Source organism: Nanorana parkeri, unplaced genomic scaffold, assembly GCF_000935625.1.
Source record: "Nanorana parkeri isolate BGI_ZX_2015 unplaced genomic scaffold, ASM93562v1 scaffold1391, whole genome shotgun sequence".
Lineage (NCBI taxonomy): Eukaryota > Metazoa > Chordata > Amphibia > Anura > Dicroglossidae > Nanorana > Nanorana parkeri.
This window is the reverse complement of record NW_017307659.1, coordinates 48,713-71,097: the sequence shown is the minus strand read 5'-3', so window position 1 is coordinate 71,097 and position 22,385 is coordinate 48,713. Positions and strand designations below refer to the sequence as shown.

The window sequence follows — 22,385 nt, the reverse complement described above, 5'->3', positions numbered from 1 at the left end:
GGTCACATTTGTATTAAACAAATGGTCTCTAAGTGCCCAAACTGACATACACAAAACAATGCTGTTTAGATCAATCCTACTAAAGAAACTTTAATATTTGTTAGTACTTAAAGCATAATTTTGTTAGTATTGGTTTAATTTGGGTGTTAGTGATTTGTATCACAGTTCTTAAAAGGCATCTGCATCCAATCTGTTCTTCTATATTATTTCTAAAAACTGCTAAAAGCTTTTTAAGGCTAATGCCAAGCACTTCAATTATAATTTGTATTCTGCATTTCTAGACTGGGGCTGCAGAGTGCTTTAGGGCTTGTTCACACCAAGCGCGGATCAGATCCAGAGCAGAGCAGGTGCAGACTGGATCAAAACTGCGTCCAATGTATTGCAATGGTATTTTTTGCTCCAGTTCACATCGCAGCAGTTGCAGAGCAGATCCAGAGCAGGTGAAAAAAGAAAGAAACCACAGACAAGTTGATCAACAGAGCAAGGTTTGCCAGGGTGTGTGATGGCAGTCCTCAAAGTACAGAGAAAGTAAAGTATAGGTAAAATAGCAGTAATAGTTCATGTTAGCAAAGTTATATTACTGGATATAGAATGTTTCAAAGGTACAGCTATATTTTAAAGAGCCAAGGTGTATTGAATGCATTACATTTTTCATTTTGATTACTAAAGAAACAGTATGTAGACAATAATGAGCAAAAAACAGACACTTTATTTAAATAATTTCTAAATAACACAAGGCAAACCAAAACTGTTCATTCAAAAGTAAATAGTAAAATATTACCCACCCACAACAGTGTACTATTGATGCATAACATGGTGCTGATAGAACTAATCAATAGCTACTACTTAACCTACACCTATACTTTGCCCATACTTAGCAAATGTACAGGTTTCCTTTATAGATGGCACCACAATCTCTCTACATACCCTTCCAATTCTCCTATAAACCTGAGCCATGTAAAATAACAGAGCCCTGTGTAGATTATGATTTTCAGAAGATCTAAACTTGCATAGGCATTTCACGGAACTCTGAAGGTGGATCAAGGTGACTGGAGCACAGAGACAGCAGTATGCTATGGTGCCTCCTATTAGGTTAACTTGTTTTGACTATAAAGGGTGGTAAGTATATTTTAGTATGTTCTAATTACAGGTCACAGTGTGAAACAAGAAAACAAGGAGAGGGTAACACTACAAGATAAGCAAACAAAACAGGAAAGCAACTTCCAAAAAATGTATAATCAGTGTTGACATCTCACAGTATTTAACGTGCATCACTACAATGATGTATTGTATGTATGATTACCAGGATAAACACTGACCATATAGGATGACCTATAGTATGTTCAGTCTAAGAATATAAGCACCATACTGCACCTGTGCCCAACATAAACAATGATGAACAAAGGAGGGTGTATTGCAAGTAGCAGAACCATGTAATTATCTCTAGGAAACAGCCAAAGAAGTTGCATTTAACCATTAATTCCAAAAGGTTACCTAGGTAACCCATTTCCACATGAGCAATTCCATATATTAGCACGAGTACTGCAACTTTTGGTACACTTAATTTCGGCTATTTGGATCGTGGCCAGGAAATTGACTTAGCTCCTTTTACTATAGTTTCTAAGGTTGCTGTAACTTTGTTTCTTTTTCTGTGGGGGGCTCAAATGGATTTTGGGGGCTGCTTTCCATGGAGAGGAAGACTAGGACAATAAAAGCTACTAAAACAAAAATAGTAATCTGAAGAGGAACAGAGACCAAGCGTTGTGACTTTTTTTCTTCCAATGTTTCTTTTGCCTGTTCTTTCATCCTGGCTCTTTTGACAATGTCATCATACTGGAACTGGATGGGGCGACCAGCTGCACCTTTTATTGGCTTCCTACGGGTAGCACTACAGGTAAACATAAGTGGGGAAAAGAAAGATATTGCTTTATCAAAGTATTGCAAAATGACAACACCATAATATCCATATCTAAAAAACAAAAATCTATAAATGACTTATTTCACTCTAAGATGACCAGATCACTTTCAAATGAAAGCAAGCTGTAATCGTAACCATCATACTGTTGTCAAAATGTATAGGCACAAATTTCATAGTATGGAACTAAGCAGGCTGGGGCCATAGCCTGGAAAGCACTGCAGGTCCTGGACACAGCTGGGCAGCATGAGAGAAGATTTGTATGTTAAAAGCGACCTAAATGATTGAAGTAAGCAGGTCAGTATGACATTGGACAACTAATGCTTTCAGGAGTAGAGCCTGGCAGTAGTAGCTGTGAGAATACCACCCCTCAGCACAAAGATTTTCCAGCTTGTGAAATAACAATCTAAAGTCTCCAGACAGAGTGATTATCACTTGGCTGGGTTAACTCTGCAGTTAACCCTTTCCACACACAATCACCAGAAGTTTTAATGAAAACATGCACTGTGCCCAGCATATGCTGTGAAAATTCTGACCTCAAGAAATGTCTGTGATGCCCACTGTCCCTCCAGACAGGAATAGAACAGGTTTTACAGTATGGTAGCAAGTATAACAGAGACAATAATTCTGTAAATTCTTATTTAGAGACTAGAAAAAAAGCTTAACAATTTTAAAATATCTTATGGTGCAAAACACTGCTCCTACTCTCAGACTGGCTCTCCTCCTCTATTGTGTCCCAGGTGCAGGTACTGAGCGTGTCGCTGCTCCATTTCACAAATCTCTAAAATTCCTGAACTCCACAGGATCTTCGCCACAGATAAAATCTTTATTCAGAAAACAAAAGACATACTGTGAAGTCCACCAGCCACTAACGCGTTTCACCCATCTGGCTTAATCGTAGAGATAAGCTGAGCGCTGAAAATAATCGCCATACACGCAAACCCCTCCCCACAGGTGTAAATCATTTATATTAACTATTCCAATGCTAGAAACTCGGTATCTGTCTCACAGTTACAATTGCAGCATCAAGTCATTCAATTTCCCCAGTACACATCAATATACATATTCACAGTTCCCTTTCCACACAAACACAATAGCTATCACCAAGTGTTTTAATGGAAACATGCACTGTTCCCAGCAAATGCAGTGGCAATTCTGACCTCAATACATGCCCGTTATTCTCGCTGTACCACTAGCGCCAAGAAAGACCCCTCCACTTGAGATGTGTGCACCAAGGAATCCCACAAGTAGGCAGCCCCGCTTCAGTCGGGGAGACTGGAGTATCTAGCAGATACTCCACCTGCTTCACATGCCACCTGCTGCTGACTCGACTTGGCACAATAATCTGTCCACATTGCCTTGTGACGTGTCTTTGTGTTGGATGGCAAAACGCATTGCTGGAGAATTTATGTCCACCAAAGTAGTTTGCTGTTCTCCCCAGCAACACAGCTTAACCAGCTGAATGGGTTATGATCAGTGATAACTGTAAAGCTGCGCCCATCAAAGTAGTGTTGCAACTTTTGCAATGCCCACACAATCACAAAATATTCCTTCTCGATGGTGGCATATGCTAACTCTTGGCTCAGCACTGCACCCAAACTGTATGTGGAAGTGTTGGTTTGCACTTTTTTCTCTTAGTACAGGACAAAGTACCATTTTAGGCTATAAAACAGTACAGTTTTTTGTATATTGATTTTTTTTTTTTAATATCGGCATTTTACTGTAGACTTATCCATCAAGTCCCGTCCGCTTTTAATTGCAATTCGGTCACAGCCATCATTTGGCGTTGGGCGATATGCATGCAATGATTAGCCCCATCCACAACTCAGCCTGCGTTCTCAGGAATTATGCACATATTTATCAATTTATGGTTTATTTTCAAAAAGTATTGTAGTAAACACTCTAATCTGGCAGGGGCTGTGTTGGGGGTCTTTGTTTTTGCTCATTTTAGAAAGTGCCATTGCTAAACTCTGCCCTCACTATGTGATGATATATAAATACCTTCCAAAGAATGACTGTCATTTTCAGCATCTCTTGGGGTCTACAGTGTCATCATATGGCATCTATGACTGGTATCTCTGATGTCATTATATTAGGCCATCGGGGGCACACAGTGATGATGTCATGTGTCAGTTCAGCTGTGGAGTGAGATTTTAATAACTGTGGCGAAATATAGGAGGTGAGAAGATTCTCTCCCCTTGTTCCACCCGTGGAAAGTGGCTATTCCCCCTACTCAATCCGACATCCAGCAAACCACTTTTCTTGTGATATGAGGCAATGGACCACACCGAAATCTAACAATGGCATTAGGTTTTGTTAAACTTTAGATTAACTGATTTAGGTTTGAAATTTGTATTTTGAACATAGGAGTTGACATGATTGACTTATATAAATATATTGCTCTAACTAGCTATTTCACCCACCCACTGCTGCTGTCAATCAGCAGAGGAGGACCTGAAGTTCTCTATCAGGTCCTCTTCTAGTGATTGACAGCAGTAGAGGGCGGGTGCAATCGCCAGCTTGCTATTGGATATTGCAAATTGAAATAGCCAATAGGAATCTGTCAGAATACTAAACAAAAAAACAAAAAAAAACCTGCAGATAGCAAAGAAGCTATTGCTTCCTCTGCTATTTGCCATCATTGCAGTGGGCACCTCCCTGAAATGAGAAGGGCACCTCCCTGAAATTGTTTCTTTCATTTATGATCCCTGGTACCCCCCTACCAGCACCACCAGGAAAAGGGCATCTAAATCAGGAGAGGAATTGGAAAAGGGCAGGAAAGGATGAGGGCACCTAAATCAGATCAGCTATGTGCACTGTAAGTCCCTGTTCTTTCTGCCTTACACTGCTGACATCTGTGCGTTACATTACTGACTTCTGCACTATGCGTTACATTAGTGACCTGTACTGTGCATTACATTACTGACTTCTGTACTGTGCTTCACATTACTGACCTGACCCTGATTTAATGCAACCTGGAAAACCACTGACCTACTGTAAGGTGTTTTGTTTGCAATTGCTTGGAAAGCATGCCAGAGCAGTGTTCAGCAAATAAATTAAATGCAATTTCTTGTATCGCTTCCTGAGCAAAGGGGTCAGGTTCAGCAAGCTAGTGCTTTTTAAAGTTTGTGCTGTAGCTAGTGCTTTTTAATGTATATATGTAAATGTTTAATTTGCATCAATAAGATATTGGTTTACATTTTTATATGAGAGTCTGATCATAAACTACACCTTAAAAGTCATGTATACTTGTTTATGTTTGGAAAAGGCAAAGTTAGTGGGCTTTGAGGTAATAAAAAAGCCTGTTTTTAAGGCTTTTATACGGCTTTCAATGGCACCTGAGCGTGCTTTTGCTTGTTTTTGCCTGCATTTTGCTGCTCAGTGTTTTAGACAATTGATGTAAAAAAAGTGTGGAAAAAAAGCACCTTAAAAAAAAGTTAAGGGACAGTACATGGTAGTGTGTTGTTGTTTATTTTGGTGCATTTTGATGTAATTTGAAGCTCTTTTTAACACATGTTAAAAAGGTACTGTATACTATCTCAACTAGGGATGCACCGATATATCAGCCGCCGAAACATATCGGCCGAAAATGCCACTTTTGGCTAAATGCCGAAAGTGCTATTTTCCTGCTGATACATCGGCTAATCCCTGCTTTCTTTCCTCCCCACTGGACGTTACTCTGTGTCCCAGCGGGGAGGAGAGAAAGTGTGACAGCCGGCCAAGCGCTGAGGGAGGAGAGCGCTGTGAGCGGCCAGCGTCTCCCCTCCCACACCGCTCAGCCTCCCATCACAGTCCGGCAGATCGGTGTGGAGGTGCAGACAGCCCGCGCTGTCACAGGAGGCTAAGCTCTCCTCCCTGCACCGCTCGCTCAGCCTCCAGTGACAGCTGTCAGAGAGGAGAGCAGGTACAAACACTCAGCGGTCAGTGATCGCCGAGTCTTTGTAAATAATTGAGGACATCGTATGTTTACTACAATGAATGAATGGGAAGTGATCTGCATCACCTCCTGTTCATTCATAGTTGTAGTTATAGTAAACACACAATGCCCTCATGTTATCAATGAACAGGAACACTCAGTATAGAGGATTCCTGTTCATTGATAAAAGGGGCTGCAGAAAAAGAGATAGAGGACTTTGTGTCCTCAATCTCTTTTTCTATTTTAAAAAGGGAAATATCAGGGGTCTGTTTAGACCCCTAATATTTCCCCAAAGCCCCTACAAGTAAAGTAAAAATTAAAAATATTTAATAAAAAATAAATCAAAATAATAAAAAAAGTTTATAAAAAATAAATCAAAATAACATAAAAAATTAGAAAAAAAATAAAATAAAAAACATTTTTGGTTTCGGCCTGACAATTTTTTTTATTTCGGTTTCGTTTTCGAAATTTCCATTTCGGTGCACCTCTACTCTCAACATTTTTCAAGTTGCCATTCTGTCTAAACATCAAAACGCAATAAAATGCATAAAAACTCAATGAAAATGTCCCACAATTTTTTTTGGTACTTATGGGGGTTTTTTTTTGCATTTTTATCACAGCATACTTTATCAAAATCAGACGTGATTTAAATTTTTTTTCCATAGAAATAAACTTCTTCTGTAAAATTGAAAACGTTTCACAGCTTATCCAAGCTGCTTCTTCAGTTCTAATGAGTTTCAGGAACATAGCTTTGCATCTATAGCCACAGTAGTAATGCGTATCTTAAAGGAGAACTATGGGGTCAGTGTTTTTCCCCATAGTTCTCCTTAGGGTAACGGGAGGACACAAACTACAACTCGCTGTATACTGAGACGCCGCAGCCGGAGCGGATCCCGACCTGGACGTCGGGATCCGCCCAGCTGCGTGAGTGACAGCTGGCTCTGCCTATCAAGAGGCAGAGCCAGCTGTACCCGCCCCCTCCCCCGTCCGTTCTGCCAGTCAGCGCTGGCAGATCGGAGCGGGGAGAGGGGAATCCAGCCCCTCCCCCTGTCACGGCAGAGAGCCGTGACAGGATCGAGAGGTGAGCGAACCCGGTATGTGTTCGCTCACCTCCCGATCTACTAAGCCGACCTGTGACAGTCTTATTGTCACAGGTCGGCTAGAACTATGAGGTGAGTGGAAATCACTCATCTCATAGTTCTCCTTTAATCTAATTACCATGGAATGTATTAAGCTAGATGTTGAGTGTTTTAAAAAGATGATGGGAGGTGTGAAAGTTGTGGAACCACCCTGTCCCAATTACATTATCCCATTCCTTGGTGTCTGTCAGGTCTGTAAAAGGTTAATACATGGCTAAAAGTGTAAACGGTTGTCAGATTACCAGGCTAGAGAGGTTAAAATGGCCATATACACTGCCTGGCGAAAAAAAGGTCATAACTTGCATTTAGCTAAGCAAATAGGTAAGCATCTTCCATTGGATAATTCAGTCTAGGTTCAGCAACGTTATGCCCCCATAAAATGAGGTCAGCTGCCTACCTAAATATACTGAATGACCAGGTTTTTCCATCAACTGATTTTTTTCTTCCCTGATGGCACAGGCATATTCCATGATGACAATAGCAGGGTTCATCTGTCTCAAGTTGTAAAAGAGTGGTTCAGGGAGCATGAGACATCATTTTGACACATGCCACTACAGACTCTAGACCTTAACACCATTGAGAATCTTTGGGATGTGCTGGAGAAGACTTAATGCAATGGTCTGACTCTCCCATCATCACTACAAGATCTGGGTGCGAAATCGATGACACTCGACGGAAATAGTTGTGACATTGCATAAGTTTATCGAAACTATGCCACAGCGAATGCATGCTGCAATCAAAGCTAAAGGCGGTACAGCAAAATATTAGTGTGTAACTTTTTTTTGCCAGGCATTTGTAAGACAGATCGTGTTGAAGGCCCTCTCCTCTCTTCAGGGACCGTTGTTGCAGTTTGGTGTAAATTGCCTCTTTGACCACATGTTAACCAGCTGTCCTTTGTCCAAAATGTGCACCTCACTGTCCTCAATGTTCCTTTTTCCTTAAGGTGTAGGAAAGCAGCAGAATTTGCCCTACTGCCCGCCGCTCACGCCCGCCTGTTCGCGGCTCCATATACGGGCTACGCTAAGCACGCCACGTACACCACGCCCACACGCTGCGTACATCACGCCCACCGCACACACGCTAAGCCGGACACACGCCCGCAGAGCGCGCCGCCGCCACGACTTACAAGGGTTCAGGTCAGGGGGAAACAAGAAACGGGTAGGGGGGGGACCTGGTTTTTTTTTTTCTCACCAAGGACATTCTGGGTCCTGCCATTTTGAAACCGAATGCCCTAACTATTGACTGTGGCCACCCCAGCCCTGGCATCAACAAGGCACACACTGCACATCACTATAGAGAAGACTCCAATACATGCAAATCCCCAATAGCCAACATCCTCTCACTGCACTTCACAGAAGGCACCTTGTTCCAATAAGCATGGGCAACAATTCAGAGGAATAGACTCACATACCAATGTGTATACTATAGGTCTCCTATACCTGTTTTAAATGTTTCCTGTTTAAAAAAAAAGAGCGGCACACTGCAGAACACCAGTAGCTATAGAGGAACAACATATCCCAGCAATAATACATTATACAGCCTGTATAATGTATTATTGCTGGGATATGTTGTTCCTCTATAACTGCTGGTGTTCTGCAGTGTGGTGCTGTATTATACATTGGTATTCTGTATTGTATTGTGCATGGTATAATACAGCGGCACACTGCAGAACACCAGCGGCTATAGTGGAACACCAAATCCCAGCAATAATATTTGTCACTGCAAATTAGCTATCACATAGGGAGCTTGCTTTCTCCCTATGTGATAGCAATAAAGTTCAGTGGAAAAAAAAAGGTTTAAAAAAATTTGTTACAAAAAAAAAATGTAAAAAATTAAAAATCACTTATCAAAGCAATAAAAATAAATTAAAGTCCCCCGCCTCCAAATGCACACGCAAACATGCGTCAAGCCCGCCTATGCGCGAAAACGCTGATTACATCCATTGTTACATATCGCCACGAACGTCAGAATGAGAGCACTAATTATAGGGTCATCAATCACTGATAACCCTAAACTAATGAGCGGTAAAAGCTTTTAAAGCGTCGGCTATGGTCAATTTTGAGTATGGTAGTTTTTTGCGATTTAACGGGTGCGCACAATTTTAAAGCTTGACATGTTTGGTGTCTATTTACCCGACGTGACCCCATCTTTTATATTTTACCAAAAAATTGGGTAATAATAAATGTTTTATAACATAACGTAGGGAGAACAGTTTTTTTTTCAAAATTATAGGTTTTTATTATACAGTAAAAAAAAAAACCCCGTAGTGGTGATTAAATACCACCAAAATAAAGCTCTATCTGTCCCCAAAAAATGGTATAAAATTAATTTCAGTACAGCGTTGCATGACGGAATAAATGTCAGTCAAAGTACCGCAGCGCTGAATACTGAAAAGTGGCCTGGTCAGGAAGGGAGTATAAACACCGAGGTCAGCAAGTGGTTAATCGATTAATCGAACTTAATAATCGGCTAACTAATCGATTATGAAAGTAATCGTTAGCGGCAGCCCTAGTTTGTTGAGAGGTTGTTTTGTCTCCCTATTGTACAAATCTTTGCATTCCTTACTACACTTCACTGCAAGATACTTCCCTTGAGTTTGGGTGTTGGGTCTTTTGGATGTATGAGCTTCTATTTGAGTGTATTGTGACTATAATCTAAAATAAGATAAGACCCTTGACAGCACAACAAAACTCAAGCCAGACCAAGTATGTTCCTGTACAATGGGCTAATAATGAAACTAATTATTCTGGAAAAGCTCCCATCATGATTGAGTTGTAACCCCCCCCAAACGTTGAATATTCCCCAAAGCACTACTAAATGCATTATTAAAATTGAAAAGCTTATGCCACAGCCATGACTGCTTAAGAAGCATCAGTAAAGAAAGTAACTGAATCAGGACTCTTCTCAGAAAGCACTAAAGCCACTGATTTGGTGATGGCAGCCAAGCAAATAGCACTTTCAGAAGGAGAGGTCAGTAATGGCAACCTTTGTATTTTACAGTACAGGTTTCTTGAAATAAGCATTGGTCTACCTTTGTTTAGACTGGGCTTTGCTTGTAAGACAAATTTCAGTGAAAATATTTATTAAGTCATGTATTTAGGTTAGACATACAGACATGAGACAGGTGCATACACAGACAAGAGGCAGAGACAAACACTCTTAAAATGACAAAATTGTTAAATCCTGCACTTTGCATAAGCAAGTGAACTTTTGACCAGGCTATGGGCATTCAACTATTTACACATTCTTAATAAGCAGTAAATGAACTTTAAAGCAAGGCTTTTGTAGCTGTATCTCTTGAGATGCAAGTTCTGTGGAGCAATTTGTCCTCAAATTCACAGCAAGATGCACTAAAGCAGCAGCTTATTTTCCTCTTATAACAGTGACTTCCGGCTTTCTAATGTAAACACAGAATAGTTGTTTAGAAACTAGCTATGGCCAAAGTGCCTCTGTTGTGGCACTTTCCAGAAGTGGAAAATTCATGGATCTCTTGAAACCAAGGTCAGGTAGACCATGAAACATTGTAGCCACAATGTAGCCCAAAGAATTGTTTGAGATACAAAGAAAAACCCATAAGTAACCTCAGGAGAAAGACAGGCAGCTCTGGAAAAAGGAGCATAATACGACGATACTTGGACAAAAATGAGCTGCATGGTCGAGTTGCCAGAAAGCCTTTACTGCGCCAATGCCACAAAAAAGCCTGATTACAATATGCCCGACAACACCCTGACACGCCTCACAGCTTCTGGAACACTATAATTTTGAGTGACGAGACAAAAAAAAAAGCTTTATGGTCACAACTATAAGTGCTATGTTTGGAGAGGGGTCAACAAGGCCTATAGTGACAAGAATGCCATCCTCAGTGTGAAGCATCTTGGTGGCTCACTGATGTTTGGGGGGGGGGGGGGTGAGCTCTAAAGGCATGGGGAATCTTGTGGAAAAAAAAGTGATGACAAGATGAATGCAGCATGTTGTCAGAAAATACCAGCAGACAATTTGCATTCTTCTGCAGAAAAGCTGCACATGGGACGCTCTTGGACTTTCCAGCACAACAATGACCCTGAGCACAAGGCCAAGCAGAGCAGCAGAAAAATATGAAGGTTCTGGAGTAGCCTTTACAGTCTCCTGACCTTAATATCATCAAGCCACTCTGGGGAAATTTCGAAGTGTAGTTCATGCAAGACGAGCAAAGTTTGATATACCACCTGCAAGAATTCGGAGCCTCATAGACAACTATTGCAAATACACAATATTAGGAACTAAGGGTAAGCGGACTTTTGAACAGGGGTCATTTTATTTGTTGCCATGTTTTGTTTTATGATTGTGTCATTTTGTTATGACCTACAGTTGAATATGAATCCCATAAGAAAAAAAAGAATTCTCACTCATGTTTTGTTTAGAAATGCTACCTATATTACCAATTCTCCAAGGGTATGCAAACTTTTGAGCACAACTGTAAATGTTGAAGGCCAGCTAACCCATTCCCATATAATGCCCCCTCCAACCATCATATGTGAGCAAGCAGTACATATGACCAATGAACAGAGGGGTGTGACCTGTGTCCCTCAAAGGACTTCAAGAAAAAGATGTTATGGTAATTACAAAAATCATTCATTGAAGGACACAGAAAGTCAGAAGTTATGAAACAGTTGGGATGTTCAAAAGTATAACTGGAGGGGTGCACAAGAGCCACAGACGGATCTGGGATAGAACCAGGACCCATCTACAACAACCAGAAGGACCAACGCCCAAATCTGAACCAGAAGAGGTGAAGTCCCCTACAGGCTAAGGGAGCTGCTAACAACCCAGGAGAGATTACATAGGATCGCCCCGATGCTAATAGCCACCAAATGGAAAACTACCACAAAGAACACTAAGGCCTCATTAGCAGAATCTCTGAGCCAAAGCAACCACCAAGAGTAATATAACTATCCGAATGGGGAGTACAGACAAACAAAAAAAATTATCAAGAGGAACAATGGAAGATTTCCTAGCCTCTAAACAGATACAGAAGAAAAAAATGGACATGAGACAGGGTGGAAACGAGGTCCAGTGCTTTCAAGAACTACAAGTGCCCCAAGGAAACCCTGTTAGGAGAAAGAGCAGTGGAAACTGGTACAAACTGACACTGTAATGCAGGTGGTCTCTCTGGGGAGGGGGAAAACTGAGGATCAGCATTATCCAAGGATACAGAATATCCCTGAGGAGGAGGAGGAGAAGGAATACCCTTGTGGCGAATAATTCCCAAGGGCAAGTTCCTACTAAGGACAGGAACAGGGGCTCCAAGAGTTTGGAGGCCATGTAGGCCTGGGTAAAGGCACAGCTACGTGTATTAGCACAGAAAACATGCTGGGGATCAGATGAAATGAATGCTGTCTCCAGGTAATTAGCCTGTGCCCTAGCCTGTGCTTCTTGAGAATCTCCCTTCAATCCAGCCAAAGAGACACGACGTGACAGTCCTGGGCCTGCATGGAGGACAGCAGAGCCTGGAATAGCTGGTAGCAGGGATGGAGGGGGGCACACTCCCTAGCACCATACCAGCGATTGGGGAGCTCTATAGCTGCCTGAATGCTTGTATGCAACAGCCATCGCCGGCTGTTAAAAATATGAACGGTTTCCCACTCGTAAACGCATGGTGGGGAAGGACATTTAAAACCGAACAGCCGCTGTTATGAGTGAGCCGTCCGGCCGTTTAATTACAATCATCAGGACGGCAAGGGGTTAATGTCCATAACCTGGCCACAGGTTCACTTTATACAGCAATTATTTTTTATGTACATATTTTTTTATCCTCATCATCTGTAATATACATTTATATACCAATTACATTAGCACCACCTGATAGACTGCTTTACATCATGGCAAATGCCTGCAGACTGACACTGCCTTGGTAGCTAGCTAGTGGTCTCATTGGACAGGCAGACGGCAGTTAGTGGATTTTGGATATCAAGTGAGGGACACCAAGGCCCAATTAAAGTGCAGCTAAACAAAAAAACAAACTCAAAAGTAGTTTTATTGAATAATAGGAGGTAATATTTTGACTTTTTTTGATGTCTGCTCTTAGGCAGACCTTTTACACTTAAAAGGTTAGAGTGCAGGTTCACATGTTGATTAAATTGTTTATTTTAGGAGTGCCTTATTATTTATCTTTCTAACAATTTAACAGAAATTGAACCCTGCAAAAATGTTTGAACAAATCTATAGCTCTCAAAGTGAAAGGGGCAAAAATGTATATCAAGAGCAGAGTAAGGGACAACATAGCCACCACCAATTCCTTAAGAGTGTAAAAACCATGGAACAAGTTTCACACCCACTAGAGACAAAAAACCCCCCAAAAAACAGATACTGTTTAGTACTGAAAAGCACCACCTTTGAAATGTTCTCACAGTGACAATATGGATTAATAAATATTTTTATACTTTAAAATAGTGATGTGAGCTACAACTGGATCACATTTAATTTGCTAAGCATTTGTGTATAATAAACTATTGCCTATTTGAAATACCTATTTTCACTCTTTTGTTTCATCGAACTCCAGCCACTTCCTATTTACATGCATGCACTCCAGCAATTGATACATGGAATTTGTCAAAATGGCCTTCTTAATGGTGTCAACAGTACATTATGCATGCATAATTTGTGTTAAAACAGCCACCTGTAGTCTCTGGAAGTCTGCATGACGGTGACAACACAGGTGTACAATTGAAAGACAGGGACGCAGAGTTGTTAGGCTATACCTAAAATAATCCTTGCTCAAAATGTAGAGAATTTGTATGGAATTGTTAATGATGTTTAATTGTTAATGGATCCACAGATGTTCTGCAACTGATTCATCACAACAGACCCAACTGCTTCTATAGGAATCGTAAAGTAAATCAATAGAGAAGATACGACTAAGTATGCAGAAACATTTCTGCTGTTATAAATGGCTCTTGACTAAATCTCTGTGGTTTTTCTTGTACCCCACTGCCCTTTCTTGATTGTTAAATACAAATCAACAAAACACCATTGTCATTGTTACCTACAGTCTAAACAACTCTTCTGGAGGTGTTTACTTATCTAACACATTCCATTTGTGTCCATTAGTAAAAGACAGAATAATTTGTTTTGTATTACCTCATTCCAAGGGCAGACTGTGACAGCAGTTCAGATAAATCATCAGAAACGGCATCCTCTGGCTGCAAAAAAATAAATGTTTTGTGAACAGTTGCAGATTTGCAAATTGCAGATTTGTGAAGTCAGTCACACAATGTAGTATGGTAAAACCCCAGGAAGTATTCCAATGCACAGCATAGCTGCATATGTGTTCTATACAACTAATTTAAAGTGAATTAATCCTTGAGAAGCTTTTGTAACATAAATATGTCTCAACACACAAGAAAACGAAATATATTTAACAATTTTTAAACTGTGAAAAGTCAATCATACTTAAAGCTATCAATTTACGTTGGGGGTGCAGATGGAGCAGGGAATTTCAAACATACAATTGCTTGCCAAGAAAAAAAACATATTTGTAGCATCACAAAGATGTTACACTTTGTATGTAGAAGTATGTCCAGTGGTGTATTTTGGTTGTGTGCTGCCCTAGGCAAGACTAAACTCGAGCGCCACCCTAATCTAAATTTGCCCCGCCCCTTCCTGTTTAAGACCAACCCCTTCCTCACTAAACTCCACCCTCTTTAGGCTTCCTTTCTGTACATTAAAAGTAGATAACGAATGCCTATATTTTCACTGTCTTTGACCATCTCCTGTAACATGCAAGCAGTCTCTGACCCTCTCAATTAACATGTCAGCAGTCTCTAACCATCTCCTGTAACATGTCAGCAGTCTCCAACCATCTTCTGTAACATGCCAGCAGTCTCTAACGATCTCATGTAACATCCCATCAGTCTCTGACCATCTCATGTAACATGACAGCAGTCTCTGACCGCCTCGTGTTGGTTTTCTCGTAAGACAGCCATCCACTCGCACACTAGCAGATATGAAAATTAGAAAATAGGCCAGTGACAGATTCTGCATTTAGCCCCACATGTTCCATATGTGGCAACAAAGAGGAGCTGGTGAGTAAAAAAAATATTTTTGCACTCACCATAATCCTTTTCCCCAGTAGGTTTATTGGAGAGCACAGCGGAGTATATGCCCTGCCGCTAGGAAGTTAGCTATTACGAAAATGGAAAAGCACAGCTGCTCCTAGTGATTGTAACAGGTCCCGCTCAGATCAACATCTGGGGTACCCAAATAGTGCAAAATCTGATTAAACACATTGTGCTGTAGGGTCAATTCTCATCAGTCAATTTAATTTGTTGGCAAATTAGAAAGTATGTTTCCCAGTTTTTGCTCTTAGAGTGTGAACTACTGAGAGTGATACAAAACATTCCACACAGTTGATCTCTTTAGATGGGCCACTGCAGTGGCATTGTCAGACTATCGTTAATGGCTGACCCCTGGATTGAGACATTTGGTAAAGGAGTGATAGAGAAGTCACTTAAATCTCCAATATGTTGGAGATTTATGTTCCAGTATAATGGACAGTTTGAACTCCTGTGTTCATCAGCCTTGCACTAACAGGAAGCCAAAGACTCTTACTCAGCCAGGGAGGCATGCATTTGTAGTGACAATCTTTCACTGAAGTGTAACAATTGAAGGGGGACAATGTCCCAAATAAATATCTGGGGCTTTTTAGACTGCAGAAACATACAAAAATGTAAAATAATGTATATTTATTGAGTCTGATTAAAAAACATTGTAAACATTAAAACTCTCTGTATATAACATGCCTTCTCTAAATCAATTGTTTCTTAACAGATGGTTACATGAAGGGGGACAATGTTGCATTTGAATATCTGGAGTTTCTTAGGTGCCAAGTGCATAAACATACAAAAAAATCTAAAATCATAATTCCAAAATTTGAATTATTATATTTGAAAATTATATTAAAAACGCTTGGTACATAACAGAACTAAACCAATCATCACAGCAGATTTTGCATATCTTATTTACTTCGTTTACTACTTAATTACGAATCATAAATCTTACATAGATGTTACATATCTTACATCACATAACACAGAATGTCACATCAGTGATCCACTTATATAGAAGCTGAATCATTTATAGGTACAGGGGTGGAACTACTGCCAGTGCGGCTGCACCTGGGCCTGAGGCTGTGGGGGGGCCCAGTGAGGTCCGGTCCTGGGCACCCCCCATGGTAGAATATGGGGCAGTGCAGGGTCCCTCGGGCCCCACACTGCCGACGGGCTTCTCAGCAAGGGGGTGGGGTCCTGTGACTCACCGCTCCAACTCCCGGGCTGTGCCCATAGTAACAGGCGGCGGGAGAGGAGGAGAAGTGTGTGTCACATGCCCCGCCCCGTGCACACCGTCTGGCTGGGATACTGTGAGGCTGGGGGGGGGGGGTACGGGGGTAACTGCACACTGTGTGCAGTTATTTTGTTTAATTTTACAGCTCTCACATGCTGTGTATTGTTTTCGTTAAAACGGACTATCAACTTCTGACTTTGAAGGCTTACTGTCATCTACTCTTTTGTGAGTATCTTTCTTTTGCTATTGCTCAATAAAAATCATCTACACTAGGCAAGGCACCTGTTTTTGTTTACGTTACAGAATATGATAACTATAAGAACTATACTTTGGATAACCCAAAGGTATACAAGGAAAAGTGAAAGGGGAAACAAATGAAGAAAGACTAGAAAACCAAGAAACCCCCCCCCATCAAAGAAGCCAAGTATATCCACAAGAGCCTGAAGGTGCCCATACACCTTACAATTATCTGCAGATTTTCTGTGGTCAGATGGAAAAAGTGCAACCGATTGGCCCAGGTGGAGATTCCTCCATCCACACAGTTAAGTGTAGATGGAGGAATCTGTTGCACCTTTTCCATCTGACCACAGAAAATCTGCAGATAATTGTAAGGTGTATGGCCAGCTTTACACTCTAATAAGTATACAGTCCCCAATACTTGAACCAAAAAAGCATCCTCCCAAGTGAGCTGTATCAAATCCCCCATATGACAACCAAACAATGCAGCATAAGACACGTTATCCCCTGTAAAAAATAGATCCAACATTAGGCTAGGAACATAGCCCAGCCAATACAGGTGCTTCAAAAATCTAGCCTAGCCAATATAGATCCTTCAATAAAAGTAATAATCTTACTGCCCGTGTCTAGGGGGAAGTATCCTTACAGGATAATAAGGGAGGAAATAACATGAGGTTTTGCACTGGACAGGCATATAGATGGACGAAAAATCATGTCCATAGTAAAATAAATAGATCTAAAGCTCGTAATCTAGTTGAGTGAGAATAATAGGATTTTTATACTCACGTAAAATCCTTTTCTCTCCGTTCATTGAAGGACACAGGAACACATCGTAGATCATGTATTGCCACCTGCAGGAGAAGGATGCTAGGCACAAAACAAAAGGCTAAACCAGCCTAGCGGCTGCCCCTGCTGGTGGCCAGACCTCCCACCTGCTGGCGAGTGGCCAGTAAGTCCACCTGATAAAATTTGGCAAAGGTATGAACAGAAGACCAAGTTGCGGCCTTGCAAACCTGAGAAACAGAGGCACTGTGGCGAAAGGCCCAAGATGCCCCAATTGCCCTAGTAGTGTGGGCTGTAACAGAAAAAGGAGGGTCATACCATTTAATAGCATATGCTTGAATAATCGTGTTATGGATCCATTGAGAGATGGTAGCCAAAGATGCAGCTGGGCCTTCCGAGTAACCTCAACAACCACAAACAAAGAATCTGTCTCCCGGAAGGACGAAGTAGAATCCAAATAAACTCAGAGGGCACAAACCACATCCAACAGTGTAGCGCCCCCTCCTTCCTATGAACAGGTTTCGGACATAGAGAAGGCAAAAAAATGTCCTTGTTCAAATGAAACACCGAAACAACCTTCGGCAGCAAGGACGGCCGAGGACGTAAGACACTTTATCCCTATGAAGGACCAATAACGGCGACTTGCAGGACAAAGTCGCCAACTCTGAAACCCTGTGCACGGAAGTAATCGCACCAAAAAGGCCACCTTCTGGGCCAAGGCCAAAAGTGGGATCTCTCGCAGTGGTTCAAAGGGAGCTCCATGCAGAACCGAAAGCACCAGATTCAGATCCCAAGGCGGCAAGGGAGACCTAACAGGGGGCACAATATGGGTAACCCACTGAATAAACATACAAATCAGAGCACGAGACGCCAGGGGCCACTGAAAAAGGACCATCAAGGCAGACACCTGGCCATTCACACTGCTCAAGGCCAGCCCCTGATCCACCCCACGCTGCAAAAAAGCAAGAAGTCTGCTCACAGAAAATAAACGTGGAGACAGGCCACCAGCCTCACACCAGGCAAAATAAGCCTTACACGTGCAATGGTAAATTTTCCTAGAAACAGCCTTTCGAGCCCTGAGCATCGTGGAGATAACCCTATCTGAAAAACCACGATCTCTCAACACCTGGCTCTCAACAGTCACGCCAACAGAGCCAGCGAAGGGAAAAGAAGGATGAAACACGGGACCCTGCAACAGAAGGTCTGGATGAAGAGGCAGCCGCCAGGGGATGTCCACCACCAGGCGAATCACGTCTGCGTACCACGCTCTCCGCGGCCAATCCATGGCCATGAGAATGACATGGACGCCCTTGGCCACTATTCTGCACACAAGACGCAGCAGGAGATACAGCACAGGGAAGGCATAGATCATGTTGTAATTGTCCCATTGGGCCACCAGGGCATCCGCCTCCACCCAGGGATCCTGAGCCTGGGCTATGAACCGCTCGACCTTTCGTTTGAGACAAGGCGCAAGGAGATCCACATCCGGCGTTCCCCCAGCGAAGACATATCTGATGAAAGATCTCCTCCGTCCAGGAGGGAATCCGGGCTACTTCCTGTGCTGCGGCCATGCTTCTCGTGATGGATGATGTAGGCCACAGCGTTGTCCAACTGAACCCGGACCGACAAGCCCAAAGACGGCCCGTCCAATGATGGAGACAGGCGAATTGCCCGAAGTTCCAGCACATTGATCGGTAGAAGAGACTCCGCCAACGCCCAACGACCCTGCGACCTCAGGACGTCTCCCCAGCCCAGAAGGCTTGCGTCCGTGGTGACCACTGTCCAAAGAGGCAGGAAGGACTTCACCGACACAAGAGTCGGAGATCGAAGCCACCAAACTAGTGAGACACTGGTCGCCCAAGACAGCTGATCTTCCATGTCCAGTGACAAGGGAGACTTGTCCCACTGCGACAAGATATCCCTCTGGAGAATCCTGGTGTGATGCTGCACGTAGGGTACCGCCTCGAAGGCGGCAACCATGAGACCCAGCACCTACATGCAAAAGCGGATGGTCGACCACTGACAGGACCGCAGCAGCCGGACAACCTGGCCAGAACAGTGTCCAGGATCAGACCCAGATACTCCAGCTGTGGGGATGGCACCAGACATGCCTTCCTGAAGTTTAGGATCCAGCGGTACTCCTCCAAGGACCGCACGATCTGCCTCCAGAGAGGAATGCAACTTCTCCTTCAAGAGGAGGTCGTCCAGATACCCCACAATCAAGATCCTCAGACAGCACAACAGCGCCAGAATCACTTTGGTGAAAACTCAAGGGGCCGACGCCAGACCGAACGGTAGAGCCACAAACTGAAAATGCTCCTCCCCCACCGCAAACCGAAGAAAACATTGATGGGAGAGACAGATAGGGACATGAAGGTAGGCATCCTTGATGTCGATGGAAGCCAGGAGATCCCCCTGATGCAAACACGCCACTACGTATCTGATAGATTCCATCGGAGACCTGCGGACCCGCACAAAGGCGTTTAGGCGTTTGAGGTCCAGAATGGGCCGAACCCCTTCCTTCTTGGGCACGGTGAAAAGATTGGAATAAAACCCTTTGAATCGCTCCGAGGGGGGCACCGGAACGATCACCCCCTGACACAAGAGGTCCCCCACTGCCCGATGAAGATCCGTGAGCCGCTGTGGAGAAAGGCTGTTGGAGGGAAAAAAACCTGTCTCCAGGGCGAGACAGAAACTATCTAGTAGCCCAAGGAAACCAATTCCCCCAGCCAGGTGTCGGAGACGCGAGACAGCCAGAGATCTGCAAACAGCCGAAGACGTCCCCCCACCCTGGAATCCAGAGATGGGGGCAGACCTTCATGCGGAAGGGGGATTGCCTGGGGGCTTGGACACGGAGCAGCACATGGACACAACATCCAAAACACACCTGGACCCCCTGACCACTCAGGACCCCAGAACGGTGCTCTACCGCTCCCCTTAAATAGGAGAACAGCACCAGGCCCCATGCACAGCCCCATGTCCCACATACATTACCGTGGTGGGAAGGGACCGTGATCACCTCCACTTTCCCAGAGGGTTGACGACCCCAGGGAACTCCACAGGAACGCAGAGTACCACAGGCAAGGCGTGCAGGAAGGCAGAACGCCACCGACTGCAGTCGAAGCGCCGCCAGCCTGTATGGAGCACTGTGACTGGGCGGCCGCGACCCCCAGTCATATGCACACCAAACCAGGACGAAACCCATAGGCTACTCTGTCAGAACAGAGACGTCGCAGCTTACCCATCGTGGCGGGTCTGCATGCGGTCGGAGATCACACAGGGACGACTACAAGGATCCTCAACCATCCAGCTTGTTGCCCTGAGGATACTTGCTTGAAGATCCAGTGAAAAAAAAGGGAGAAAATGGAAAAGAGGCAAAAAACTGGAGACTTGTCAGCAGGTAGGGGGTTTGGCCACCAGAACGGGCTGGTTTAGTCTTTTGTTTTATGCCTAGCGCCCTTCTCCTGCAGGTGGTGATATAGCCCGCGGTACATGATCTACGATCTGTTCCTGTGTCCTTCAATGAACCGAAGAGAAATTAGTCAAATGCTTCTTCTCGCTTTCTTCACAGGCACCAACACAACTCTTTGCAATAACACAGCACAAAAGAAATGTAAAGGTGGTGGACACTAATCACGGGGGAAACGTATGAAAAGGAAAAAATGTATCTCCTTCTTACAGTGGTAAAATCACAAGGTGATAGATCTAACTTGAATGGTGATGGGTACAACACAGGATTCCTTGCACACACAAATGACATCTCAGTCTTATGACTTTGCTTATGCACTAAACCTATTAGCGATATACTGTCTCAACAAAATTAATGCAACAGCACATAAAGCCTCCACTGATGGCAACATATCACTGGCTCACTTGGGTGCTATTCACAACTCATTGCAGGTTTCGCTTGCCAACAATTCAGCAACAGGAGAAATTAAAAGGACAGGAGGCCTTGATCCTTTAATGAAAGCCACAGAACCATTTGTGAAGTATGGACATATTTGATGTAATCAAGGGCATACACTTGTGTGCCTGTAATCTTAAAGTATCTGTAAAGTATTATACATTAAAGATTCTATAACTCCATGAAATGTTAATGAAAATCCAGAACATTGGAAAGGCTACATGATTAATGATTTCAAAGTACTTCAGGACCTTATTTTCCTTTTGGAGGAAAATTGAGTTTGAAGGGGAGGGTTTTTTTGGAGCCAGCTAAGACACACAACATGGACATTTTACAGGGCAACCTTGAAGGTGTCAAAATCAGGCCTTGGTTGGATGCCCCAATAATATATAAAGCAGATCCCCAAAATTCCCAATAATATATCAATGCAGATCCCAAAAATTTCCATTATTACAAGTGAATGCAAATATATGGCTGTTCCTCCAACATTTAATTAAAGAAAGCCCCGTGGACGCCCGATTGTTTCGGGCATTGGAGACTAGAAGGAAACCGCTAGTCGCCTTGTAGATGATCATTTGAGACATGTGATTTCACTTCCATTCTACATTAAAGACGCAATAGACCTACTACTACACAATAGATACATCCATGGTGTCCTAATAATATGGAAAGGCACATGTGACCAACTACAAGCGTTCATGAGTATATTGGAAACCAAAGATAGGGTTTTGCAAGGTTTTAAAATGTATCCGTGCTCGTTTCTTCTTCCATATCAACTCCATAAATACTGTATTTATTCTCCTAAATATAGTTTGAGAAATCCAGCATGGAGAATTATACAGTAGATGGGAGAGCTCAGGCATCCAAATCATTTTAATGAGATTTAATCTACCAAGCGGCGAGAGGGGGAATTTGCACCAAACATTGCATAGTTTCTGAAATTTCTGCACAATTGATATAAAATTTTTTTCCAAATATGCCTCAACATTTACTCTAATCCTGACACCCAAATAAGAAAGTGATTCAATTATTTGTATATGCAGAATTTGCGTCAGCAGTGGACAAGGAAGAGGATCAATCGGAAGTAACAAAGCAATGTATCATCTGCATACAGTAGTATCTTATCCTCTTCTTTCCCCCGCTTAAATCCCACTATCTTATCCAAATTTCCTA

At 42.8% G+C, this 22,385-nt stretch overlaps 1 protein-coding gene across 1 annotated transcript in view; it reads right to left on the bottom strand.

Annotated features, from left to right (window-relative positions):
- Positions 1–1,293: 1,293 nt before the first annotated feature.
- Positions 1,294–22,385, bottom strand: part of LOC108798057 (lamina-associated polypeptide 2, isoforms beta/gamma-like) — a gene marked incomplete at its 5' end in the record, with an annotated part of 58,458 nt that continues 37,366 nt past the window's right edge. Inside the window, 2 exons of the mRNA XM_018569764.1 lie at positions 1,294–1,888; positions 14,087–14,144. Coding sequence (XP_018425266.1) covers positions 1,621–1,888; positions 14,087–14,144 — 326 coding nt within the window. The remainder of the gene's footprint in view (positions 1,889–14,086; positions 14,145–22,385) is intronic.